The sequence below is a fragment of the Oreochromis niloticus genome, linkage group LG3 (assembly GCF_001858045.2).
Source record: "Oreochromis niloticus isolate F11D_XX linkage group LG3, O_niloticus_UMD_NMBU, whole genome shotgun sequence".
Taxonomy (NCBI): Eukaryota; Metazoa; Chordata; class Actinopteri; order Cichliformes; family Cichlidae; genus Oreochromis; species Oreochromis niloticus.
Genome location: NC_031967.2, coordinates 73,962,590 through 73,975,299, shown reverse-complemented (window position 1 = coordinate 73,975,299; position 12,710 = coordinate 73,962,590). Strand labels below are relative to the sequence as shown.

The window sequence follows — 12,710 nt, the reverse complement described above, 5'->3', positions numbered from 1 at the left end:
GTTTAGATCCAGAGCAAACAATATTGTTTGACTGATGGCCCTTAATATAAAGACTTGTTTCGGACTTTACGTTTCCCAATTTTGCTTTAAGTTATAAAGTTTTTTTGTTATTTACAAATGGCCTAATAATGATCCTTATTGCTGTTTTAGAGGAGCGGTGCTTCAAAGGATAGTTGCAGATTTCTGTCAGAATCTGCAGATTATACAGTACAAATAAAATGTTCACGTTTCTCCAACGTTGTCTTCCCAACAGTTTCACTAACATCTACACGGGATGGCCAGGAAGCGCTTGCGATGTCTTCTCCGGCGCTGATAATTGGCGTCTGTCTTGTGTAAGTGACGTAAAAGACGGATTTAATGCGACATGACCGTTCAAACAGCAGTCGCTTTCTAAAACATGGGATATGTATCGGATTCAGTACCACATACGAAAGTGACCCAGATCGGATTTGAAAATATTGGATTTGTGCCGTTCACACTGTCATACCATGATCGGATATGGGTCGCATAGGGTCAGAAAAGTCGGATTTGATGCGCTTTCGCCTGCAGTGTGAACGTAGCCTAATAGTGTTATGAAACGGCTGTGTGCAGGCAGGAGAAGGACCCAAAATGCAGACTCACGGAAACAAAAGGTGAACTTAAATACAGCTTTAATGCTGGATGACAAACAGAAAACTGGCTGAACTAGAACACAAAAATGAACTAACTTGGCAGGCTGGCAGACAGAACACACAGCATAGTAGGCAGTGTGGATAACGGAGATCACAACACGGACACAGAGAAACACAGGGCTTAAATACACAGAGGGAGCAATCAGGGAATGAGAGACAGGAGGGAAACACAGCTGGGACAAATCAGGGCTGACGAGACAAAGGAAGCAAAACCAGATGCATTAACATAAGACATGGACCTTCAAAGTAAAACAGGAAACATAACACAGAGATGCAGACTTGACACAGGGACACGGCAACTATGGAACAGAACAGAAACCAGAAGGCACAACTCTGACAAAGAAACCAAAAGACTGGAAATGATAAATAAAGGCAAAAATCAGAGTACAATAATAATGAAAACTCAAAACTCTGGATCAACGACCAGGGCTGGACTGGAACAAAAAATCGGCCCAGTCATTTTGACAAGAGACCGGCCCACCTAGTATTAAAGTTATAAAACCTTTGAATGAAATGGAGAGTCCTCTTCACACACTAAGGTTAATTACATGGTGTTCCACAGGGTTCAGTGCTAGGACCAATTCTGTTTAAATTATACATGCTTCCCTTAGGCAGCATCATTAGAAGACATAGCATACGTTTTCACTACTATGCTGATGACACCCAGCTCTATCTATCCATTAAGCCAGATAACACACACCAATTAGTTAAACTGCAGGAATGTCTTAAAGACATAAAGACCTGGATGGCCGCTAACTTTCTGCTTCTTAATTCAGATAAAACTGAGGTTATTGTACTCGGCCCTGAAAATCTTAGAAATATGGTATCTAACCAGATTCTTACTCTGGATGGCATTACCATGAACAATTATACAGATTTTCTAAATATATACAGATGTGCTACATATAGACCAATGCACCAGTGTGAATTAAACAGATCTACAGAATCCTATGAGTATATCTACAGTAGTGGAAGTGTAGCGCTCCGAACACACTATTATAGTAAACAGTGTACATACCATATCAGAGACTATACTATGCCAGTTGTAGGAATGTTTAGTTTGCTTTAGAGTTTAGAAATGTGTTAAGATAGAATCTAGAATTATTGTAGAGACACTGACACTGCCCTCAATGTAATAAAGGCCTGATTGTGTCATGAGCTTAGAAGTAGATTTGTAACTGGATAACTGTGGTCTGGAAGGGAGATGGGTTCTTATGACCTCTAGGGAGTCACGTATATAGAGACACACACCCACAGTGTTTTAACTGATATAGTCCCACACCTATATGCACACTCACTCACGTGCACGCATATACCAGGTATGCACACAGAGTCACTCACGAGCACTCACATAGACACGCGGGAACACGCACATGTAGGCATTCACGTGCTCACACACACACAAACATGTAAACATAGTGCTTAGTTTTATGGCACCTCGTAGAGGGTTTAGAAGGGGGGTCACTTATACAAAACTGACAGACAAACAGACAAAGAGGTTGAGATCTGCAGAGAAAGTCCGGGGTTCTGTACATCTCCCTTCTAGAAGGTATAATCAATAAGTGTGTATTAATAAAGGTATTGTTAATTGACTACTGAGTCACGGTGTTCTTTCTGGAGGCCTGACGAATATACGAACCGGGGTGAAACTGCTTTTCGCAACATCGGCTGCAGTAACAAAATAGAAACAGTAACACTGATGCTGTCTCTGTGGGAGTGTGTTTGTATTGAACTCTCATATAGATCTTCATGAAGACTGGCATCTATGGCACTGACTTTAAATCTCACCCAAAAGCCAGAGGGGCCTCTGCCACTGCTGTGCCAGCAACATCCTGCAAAATGTGTGTTTTAGTAAAAAAAAGACAGATATAAGGATCACAAGGAAGATGATGATGGAGCTGCTGTGGATGGTTTAGATGGATGACTGATGCAGTTAAAATAGAAGATAACATCAAACTGTTATGGTCTGGAGTCTAGTGACTCCGTGGTTATGTTTGTGTTTATTAATATTCATAATTTTATCTTGTTTCCTGGTTATTTGTTAACTATTTCCAGTGTTTAGGTGTTCTCTCTGCCTCCTGTGTTTCTTGTGTTGTGTCTAGTGTCCCTGGTTTGATGTTTGTGCTTATTCCGCTTTTAGTGTGTCTCCTTCCCATTTCCTCATTTTCCCTTCGTGTGTATTTATTATGTGTGTTTACCTCTGTTCTTCGTCTGATCATCTGTGTTTCCTTCATGTTTCATGTATCAGGCTCCATGTTCTTGCTTCAGGTTTTAGTTATGTTTCTTCGTTCTATATGTTCTTTAGTTTAGCCGTTTCCAGTTTAGCTTTTAGTTCCTCATTTGCCTCTTACTTTGTAGTGTTGTGTCAAGCCAATAATAAAGGCTCGCTTTTTTTAACATACGCCTTCACACCATTTTGTGTGTGCATGGGTCCTCATTCTCATCACGAGGTCATCTGAGAAAAATAGAGCGAACACATGACACAAATAATATTTAGACAACCTGTTTATAACAACTGATCAGAAAACTGCATGCCTGTATTAGGAACATGTTGGCCCTGTTTAGCAGGGAAGGCGAGCAGGAAATAAGTCAGAGTGCCTGTTAGTGGTGTGATCACTGTGTGTTTCCTGATGTGCAGCAATACTGTTAAACCAGATGGGCATAACTACTCAAGCAGCTTTTCTTGCTCACTGAAAACTGCAGAAACACAGGTGAGTCTTGCTGGTTGATCATCCTTAAATTGTTTGTACTTCTACATATTTCATGCTTAGCTTAAAAGATCACTTTTAGCGACTACTGACATGGGGAATCGAAATACTCTACACAGCTGCATCAGCATTACAAGTGGCCTCTGCCAGTGTGCAAAATTAAAATCTAACATCTAATAATCTAATATTTGGTATTTCATACAGCTACTGCTTTCACTTTCCTCTTGTTGGCATGCTTTCTGATGATCATAAATATTTGGATACAACTTTTGTTTACACTTCTGGGTGAAACACAAATGAAATGCCAGTATGAAACTTTGTCCAACATATGTAACTACTTAACACCTCCTTGCTCCGATTCTGTCCCATAAGTGAAAGTGACTGTATCATCTGTATAGACAGGCTTTATATATCAGACAGATTATATAACAGACTGTGCAGCAATCCCATGTTACAAGCTCTTGATAAAAAGAACATGTTGTAGACCTGGATATATGCAGACAGGATTATAACCAGTTATATGTTGTTATACATGATACTTTGTAATGTTCAGAGTAAAGAATTGTGGATTGCTACCACTCCCACGTCTTGGTCCATGTTGAAATGACTGTTATGATTAGGCTCGTGAGAGGAAGTGATTCATTTTTGCTTCCATAAATATAAACTGCACATGAAAGATGACATCACTAATGATTTCTATACCTGCATGTTAAGTTCTCAACTCTACATTTAATGACTGTAGGGTGCATCATATAGAAAGCAACCCGAGACATCTGTTGTGAACTGAATTTAGTCAAACTGTCAGCAAACTCCTCCAGAAAGCTCCATGTATTAAAATTACTGTCTCAAAGAGAGATGCAGTAGAGCTCAAAACAATATTTAAAATTAGTTTGACTTTGTTTTGTTTAACAATAAAATTAGACTATGATGGTAAATCCATTCAAAGAGAGAATAAAGTGGATTTGTTTTCAGCTCGAGAAACATGGCTGACCCAACAAATGTGACTTCATCTTTCAACCAGACCTGTGATCCAGTTTTCCCATCAGTCAATATTTTCTTTGTACTGGTCTACAGTCTGGTGTTTCTGGTAAGTTTCTAATCTTCTGTGCTTTGTCAGAAATTGCTTTAAGGTTCTCAAAGTACTGTATGTACCGAAGTGATGTTCTCCCCATCCTTTCTGTGTCATATTCAGGTGGGTTTACTCCTCAATGGCTTCATCCTGAAGTTTTACATTGGTCAAGCTCAGCAGCAGGCATCAAGCAGTTTGATGGTCTACCTGAAGAACCTGACAGCTGCTGACTTCCTGCTCTGCCTCTCTCTGCCACTGCGCATCGCTAACTATGGTAGCAAGTCATTCATCATTCAAAGGCTCTACTGCAGCTGTGGAACTTCTGCCTTCTACATGAACATTTATGCCAGCATCATATTCATGTGTTATATCGCTGCCAACAGGTAAAGAACCTTTACTGATTTCCCACTACAGTTAATGACAGTGTTGATGACTAAAAACCCTGCATTCCTGATCATGGTGTAGACATCTCATTTTAACTTAATAATGACATTTGCAGATTTGGTACCACTGTGACTGATTCGTGAAGTTATCTACTGTCTCCTCTGTCTTCTCTCTCCAGGTATCGGAAGATCGTCCATCCTTCAGGAACTCATGTCCTGCAGTCAGTACGAGCTGCCCACATCATCTCCATGGTCACCTGGGTTTTTCTCCTTGCTCCATCACTTACTTACAGCATCCTCTTTTTCATCACCGAGAAACCTCTAACGTTTACCCCCAGCCGCTGTGAGCCCCTCTTCAGTGCATCAATCAGCCTGTTGTTCAAGATCGTCCACACCCTCTGTTCCATCATCTTCCTGTTGGTCTTCATATCCCTGGTCTTCTTCTACTACAGCACCTCCCGCAGGGTGTTGCAGGCACAGCAGAGGCGGCTGGCCTCCTCTGAGAAGCTGGTGAAGTCTCGCAGGAACATGTTGGTGCTGGTCAGCATCTTCTGTGTTTGTTTTGTCCCCTATCACCTGGTTCGACTTCCCGGCACCTTTCTGTGGAACAGCTGCTCTGTGGGTCCAGTGTTGTACTACCTAAAGGAAGTGGCCATCATGGTGTCAGTTTTCAACATCTGTCTGGACCCTGTTGTTTACCTTTTCTTCTGTAAGACTTTTTGGGCTCAGGTGAGAAAGATGTCCAGGAGAGTCGATGATCCAAATGAACAAACAAACGAACCAGGAGAGTGAGAACAGCAACAGTAACAAGGCAAACCTTGTAAAGAAAAGAGCTCAGACATCAATATGAGGCTCAACTCAACATTTCATGTGGTGTAAGACTTTTCGGGATCAGGTGAGCCAGAGAATTGTATAAGTGGGGACCAACATCTAACAAGCAAACAATAATAGCAAGAGTAGGAAGGAGGAAGTGGACACTGTTACAGCAACAAGTTAAATCAATGAGCTTTAAGGAAAAGTTTGACATTTTATAAAATGTTAAGATTTACATTTGTTTCCAGAGTCAGATGAGTTCAGTGAAACCAGTGTCAGGGATCCCAAGTCCTCATGAACCACAGGAGTTTGTACTGAGCTCAGAGAGCAATACAAGGCTGAACTCAGCACAAACCCACTCCCACACATACAGCATCAGTGTTCATGTTGTCTGTGTCAGCTTTTTTCTTCTCATTCTTTAAGTTGTTCTCATATCCTGCTGATGTAACACAATATCAAAAATCATTTTGCTCATTCAAATCACATCAATTAAATCTGATCAAATGCACTTTACATCATCATTACTATGTAATAATCCAGAGATGCAGCACAGTTTCATCAGTTGGGAAGCTGTGATACTCATTTGAGGGTCGGAGAAAAGGAACTATTTAATCTGATGGTCTCAAAATCAGAGAAAAAAAGAAAGGAAAAACATAATAAAGGAGCCCGACAGAGGTTAAAAAGAAGAGAAAAAAGGGTTTTAGAGCATAAAAAAACAGGTTTAAATAATCCAATCATGTTACATTTTAGACTCGGTTTTTACAGAAATCAAAATTAAAGCAGATTCATTTTAAATATTAAAAGTGGAATCTTTTGTTTTCTGTGTGTCATAAATACAATTTTGCAACCACCCAGACTGTTCAGGCAGGACTTAATTCTGTTTACACCTCTGGATCCACAGTCAGCCCTGAACAATATGGCCGCTGCGCTCACACATTATTATAATAGCAGCAGTCACCACTGTGACTACACTGAAGAGGACATAAACTATGGCCTCTACATGTTTGCCTCCACCCAACCAGATTCACAGTTCAAACTAATAGTCTTGAGTGAGCTCATGATCTAATCCGTCCTCACGGGACAGTTAATATCTGTATAAAACTCTTTAACTTCACTTTATCAGTTACATAGACAGGACAACAGTAATGCATTAGAGTATCTATTTATATGTTTGTATGATGTGCACGCATAACCACAGCAGCTACTTCCTACTGCTTCTGCTACAGCAAGATTTCTCATCGCAGAGCTAATAATAAAGTGTATCTAGTGTTACAAAGTGTGTGTCTGTTTGGTACCTTGTGTTTAAATATCTGTTGTTATTTATGAACAGGAAAGATGATCATAGAGCTGCAGGAACCTGGTGACACTTACTAACATTTAGTTTTTTTAAATAATGCTTCATGGGGCATCTGTGCTGTATTATCTCAACCAGGGTTTTATTCACATAAATAAACAAAGCAAAGCAACAAAATTAAACCTCATCTGAAAAATATCAGCTAAAATAAATACAGTGGCAGAAGCAGCCCAACACAGAAATGACCAGAAATCACACTGCATGTATCTAATAACGTGAGCTAGTGTATTTTAGTGTTGACTATGACTTGATTTAGGCTACTTTGTGGTATCGCTCTACTAAATGCTGACGCTAAGAAGAGATTTTTTTCAAAAAGGTGTCTTATCTTTAGCACATGATCAGAAATGACATTCAGTGTGAGCTCAGGAAGTAGTTTGAAAGTCTAAGACCTCGGAGCATCATGGAGGAGGCCAGAGTTCTCAGCCTTCCTGTGGTTTGCAGCTTTTTTTTTGATTGGCTGCTGTTTAAGTGAAGAACTTTTCGAACTGCTCAGTTAAAAGTAGTTTTAGATTTGGTCTGTAATATCTTTGGGCTTACACTTTAACACAAAACAAGATATATGTATATGTTACCTTTTGAAAACAATAATATGTGATTGTGTGACCAATGCTTATGAAAATCCACATACACACCCATTCATTGATTTGTTCCTCCAATATTAAACACGTCCATAAACCAGATGTGAGCTGGGGAAGGAGTCATAGGATGAGCTCTGAAGATAAATGGATCATCTCAGCTAAACTGGCAAAGAGGTTGTCCTGGTTTACTTCCTGCAACCTTCTGAGATGTCCACTCATCCTGCTTCCTTATTTATGAAACAGTCAGCACCACCTATAGAAACATAGAGAAAACCTGGGCTGGAACACTGGTTTGACTGAGTCAAGGTCAAGGTCAAGGTCAAATTTATTTATATAGCACATTTCCAGCGGTTTTATTCATGGTACTTTGACATTGTGGATCAGCTGATGTGATTTTTTTCTCATAAACTAGGGAAGACAACATTTAGGACAGAAGAACATGGAGGAATTAATAAGTTTGAATCCACTAGAAAATGTCCTTTCATCAATATAAAAGTGTCCCCAAAAATGACCTTTTTATGATTATTAATGTTATCGATCTAATGCGTCTATTAACATTTCCTCATTCTATCATTTGTATTCGTTTAAACAAAACATACAGCCCATGCTTCTAGATTTGGGTTAAAAGATCTGTATTAAAAAGTCAAATGTTGTCTTTGCCTCACTGAAGGCGTCTACCTGTCCAAGGATTGGTGTCCAGTGAATGGTTTCTAACTGGCCCATCCAGGCCCCAGACCTGAGTACATATATACAGTGTATATTTTATATATTGTGTTATCATAAAAATAACAAAAACAAACAAAAAACAAGAAGGCATACATGGACAAGGGATGAGAACAGGTCGCTGTTGGAATGCTACAATCCAAGTAACCCCAGCGGAGGCGGTTCCGTGAATAGGATGTGGACACTATGGATTCTTTGACACCCAACATCTTGAGTAACGGTGAAATAACTAGTAGCTCAGTGTACCAACAAGAAGTTCCAACAAGTAACTGCTATCACAACTGCAGCTTGTTAAAGTACAACACAAATGCTAGGGCATGGGGGACCCAGGATATCAGGAAAAGGGGAGCTGTGATCATCCTTGCCCTCTGAGAGAATAGTGGTTCAGACACTCACCAGTCCTCGGCCTCCATCCTGTTGCTTAACATAGAGTCTTAGGGTGCTGGACTTGGGGTGAAAACCTGCAAGTGCAGCACCTAGAAACATTTAACCTTAAGAAAGGTCAGTGGTTTCTATCTCCTCCTTTGGCCAGCTTATTATCCAAGCAGGATAGCTGATCACTGGCAAGGCCTAGGTGCTGATTGCCCGAATCTTGTTCTTTCCATTCAGCTGACTCCTTAGGACTTACCTTACTCTCTGCAGGTATGTGGTAGTTGTGTCTTTCCTAGCAGCCTCTTTGTGGTTCCTGTTTGCCTGTGGGATTCCCAGGTACTTGTAGCTGTCCTCAATGTCTGCAATATTGCCTTCTGGTAGTGCAATCCCCTCAGTCCTGACTATTTTCCCACTTGTAGTTACCATCCGACTACACTTCTCGAGTTGGAATGTCAAGCCAGTGTCATTGTGGTAGATGCTAGCGGTGTGGATCAGTGAATTAAAGTGAATGCAAACCTCAGCTGGGTAATGTTTGCAGCTGGCAATAAATATTTGTATGTTCTGTATGCTGTGCTTTGTGTTATTTTTCTGTTATAATGATAGCTGAAACTTTCATTTTAATGCTTTATAAAGCAGAACCTTTGATTTCCTGAGGTCAGCCACTTACCAGAAGGTTGGTGGTTCGATTCCTGGCTTCCCCGTAGTCTGCATGGCAAATATCCTTGGGCAAGATACTAACCCCATGTTGCTCTCCGATGCATCCATCGGAGTGTGAATGTGTATGAATGGTAGATAGAGCACTTAGGAGTTCATAAGAAGTGCTTGTGTGAATGGGTGTGATTGGGTGAATGAATTAGTTGTATAAAGCGCTTTGAGTGCTCAGATAGAGTAGAAAAGCGCTATATAAGAACCAGTCCATTTACCATTTACCATTAATCAAAAGGCAGAGAACTCCACCTGCCTCTGGTAAATGGTAAATGGACTGGTTCTTATATAGCGCTTTTCTACTCTGAGCACTCAAAGCGCTTTATACAACTAATTCATTCACCCAATCACACCTATTTACACAAGAACTTTTTCTAAGCTTTTAGTGCCTATCGAAAATTCATACACATTCACACTCCAATGGATGCATCGGAGAACAACATGGGGTTGGTATCTTGCCCAAGGATATTTGGCATGCAGACTACGGGGAAGCCAGGAATCGAACCACCAACCTTCCAATCAGTGGATGACCTGCTATACCGCCTGAGCTACAGCCACCCCAAACCTCCAGGATGTGCCAGCAACAGCCTGCAGGAGGTGCTGTAGTAAAAGAAGACTGGGGATATGAGGACCATTAGGAAGATCATAATGCATCTTGTTTGCTTGTGGTTTTGTTGACCAGGCTGAGTGATGCACTTAAAATCCAAGATAACATCAAACTATTTTTGTTTAAACCAAAGACAGATTTTCAGGAAAATGCCCCTCTAACCACCGATCAAAGACCATCAAAGCTCATTGACACCAAGGGGGAGACAGCTGACACAAATGAACATGATGCCACAGGGGGAAGTAAAACAAAACACACTGAACATGGAAACACTTCAAAGTAAAACAGGAAACATGGAGAGCTGTAGATGTTACATTGTGGAAACTGATGGGCCAACTCACCTCCCGTGCAACATATTTATTTTTACGGGAACTGTAAAAAAACAGAAACGGCAGGTTAATCAGTTCTTTTCAGTGCGCGAACTGTACACTGCTTGTACTGACTTACACTTACTTTTTCTAAACTTATACAGTTTCATATTCACATACACAACTTTTATGAACTGAAATAAAACCCCAAAATACATTTTACTGTATGGGTGAATACTATAATGAACTCTGATTACAGTTCTACACTGTTCCAAGTACTGTTTTATCCCAGCCATCAAGCTGTCTTATGAACTACATTTGTCAAACTAGATCAATTTCAAATAAATAAATGTTTTTCTTAACATATTTCTATAGCACTCACTCTTAATGAACTGAACAGACAGCGATTTGCACTTTCTTAGATTATCCAAAACATATATTATGTGGCTTTAACCCAAAAATATCTGCACCGAACTCACAGACTGTCAGCACAGTCTAACAACTGGAAGAACTTGTGAATTAGCTCTCTAGCTTAACATTCACCACACTACAAGACGTTCATCATTGATTGCCACCTGCTGTCTGTCACTTTTATATTATCTGCCACCCAGCTTACCTGTAAAAAACAGAGAAACGGCAGGTTAAAGAGTTCGTTTTGGTGCACGGGCTGTACACTGCCTCTTCACTAATGACTTACACTTCCTCTAGTGAGGTGTCAACTACTGAGACAAAAAGAGACAAACAAAGCAAAACAAGCAGGTTCCTTCAGGAACTCACATCCTGCAGACGGCACGGACCGCCAACATCGTCTCCATGGTCACCTGGGTTTTTCTCCTGGCTCAAACAATCACCTACAACATTATGTTTTTCAATACTCACAAACCTCTGACAGCTAAATCTTGCAACTGTGAGTCCCTCTTCAGTACGTCATTCAGCGCCCTTCATATAACATTTCAAATCAGCTGCGCCATCATCTTTCTCGTGGTCTTCTACTACAGCACCTCCCGCAGGGTGTTGCAGGCACAGCAGAGTCAGCTGGCCTCCTCTGGCTCTGAGAAGCTGGTGAAGTCTCGCAGGAACATGTTGGTGCTGGTCAGCATCTTCTGTGTGTGTTTTTCCCCCTATCACCTGGTTCGACTTCCCTATACCTTTCTGTGGACCAGCTGCTGTGTGCGTCAGGTATTGTACTGTTTGAAGGAGGTGGCCACCATGGTGTCAGTTTCAAATGTCTGTCTGGACCCTGTTGTTTACTTTTTCCTCTGTAAGACTTTTCGGGCTCAGGTGAAAAAGATGTCCAGGAGAGTTAAACATACAACAAGCAAACCAGGAGAGTGAGAGCAGCAACTCAATAAGGCAAACCAATGAGCTGTAAAGAAGCGTCCAACATGCAATAAAGTGAAGAAATTTGCATTTGTATTTGGAGTCAGATTGGATCAGTGAAACCAGTATCATGGTTCCCAAAGCCTTGTGAACAGCTAGAATGAATACACAGAACCAACCTTTGGTCAAATTCATACAAGTGCAGTGTTAAATGTGTGAAATCATCTGCACAACAGACACAGCCTGAAAGAACCTGGGTTCTACCCTGGGTTAATGTTAACAACAGGGTGTGTCAGGGTGTGCTCAGTGATACGGTCTTTAAACTACACATGCAATCATGGACACAGCTGTGTAGGAAAACAGTTAAGTAATGGACCAAATTATGATGATGTGCTCCATGAGACATGTATAGATAGAAGTTCATGATAAAATTGGGATATTGTTTATTAAAAATGCTCATGGTTGGCTATCATGCTGTCCTTGCTGTTCTGAAGGCTAAGCAACACTCTATCCCTACCCATGGCTTGCTACCTGCCTTCCTCCTCGACCAATGTAACACCATTACATTGGAATTGTAACCATTTCCACTCATGGAGGTGGGAAAGTCTTTAATAATAAAGGCTGTATGAATATTTCAGCCAATGGGAGGGAATTTTACATCATGTTATATTTTTGCCTTTTTTCTTGTTACGTCCCCACATGAAAACTAGGCGAAGAGGGTGGGGGACAGTAACAGTTGGATCCGGGTTGAAATGAAAAGGATGCCAGGCAGAGGTGTTTAACACAAAATAAATCTTTATTATAATCAATTAACCCAATAATCATATAAACAGTAACAACAGAAAGAGACAGCAACGCTGCTTTAATGGTAAATTAGACAGGCCAACCCAGAGATGGTGGCCGCTTCAACTAAGAAAACAACTATAAGGATTCAACAGAAAAAGACAGCAATGCTGCTATTAGTAATAACCAGGCAGGCCAAACCAAGTAATGGAGGCCACCGACACTTAAGGAAAACCACTGCTCAGTTAAGAGCTACTCACAAAGAGCCACGCACGGTGGGGCTGGTCACACACAGCAGGCCTTTTCCACACCTAGA

At 40.8% G+C, this 12,710-nt stretch overlaps 1 protein-coding gene across 1 annotated transcript; it reads left to right on the top strand.

The window, feature by feature from the left end:
- The first annotated feature begins 1,760 nt into the window (after positions 1-1,760).
- On the top strand, positions 1,761-7,099 carry LOC102080041 (P2Y purinoceptor 14-like). Its single transcript, XM_013266803.3, has 4 exons — positions 1,761-3,382; positions 4,352-4,466; positions 4,572-4,831; positions 5,011-7,099. The coding sequence occupies exons 2-4, from the start codon at positions 4,362-4,364 to the stop codon at positions 5,621-5,623; spliced, it is 978 nt and encodes a 325-aa protein (XP_013122257.2). The 5' UTR covers positions 1,761-3,382; positions 4,352-4,361; the 3' UTR covers positions 5,624-7,099.
- The last annotated feature ends 5,611 nt before the right edge of the window (positions 7,100-12,710 follow it).

Coding starts and splice junctions, on each gene's coding strand:
- LOC102080041 (XM_013266803.3), top strand. CDS start 4,362: ATGGCTGACCCAACAAATGTGACTTCATCTTTCAACCAGACCTGTGAT. Junction 4,467..4,571: donor TCTACAGTCTGGTGTTTCTG/GTAAGTTTCTAA, acceptor TGTCATATTCAG/GTGGGTTTACTCCTCAATGG. Junction 4,832..5,010: donor TGTTATATCGCTGCCAACAG/GTAAAGAACCTT, acceptor TTCTCTCTCCAG/GTATCGGAAGATCGTCCATC.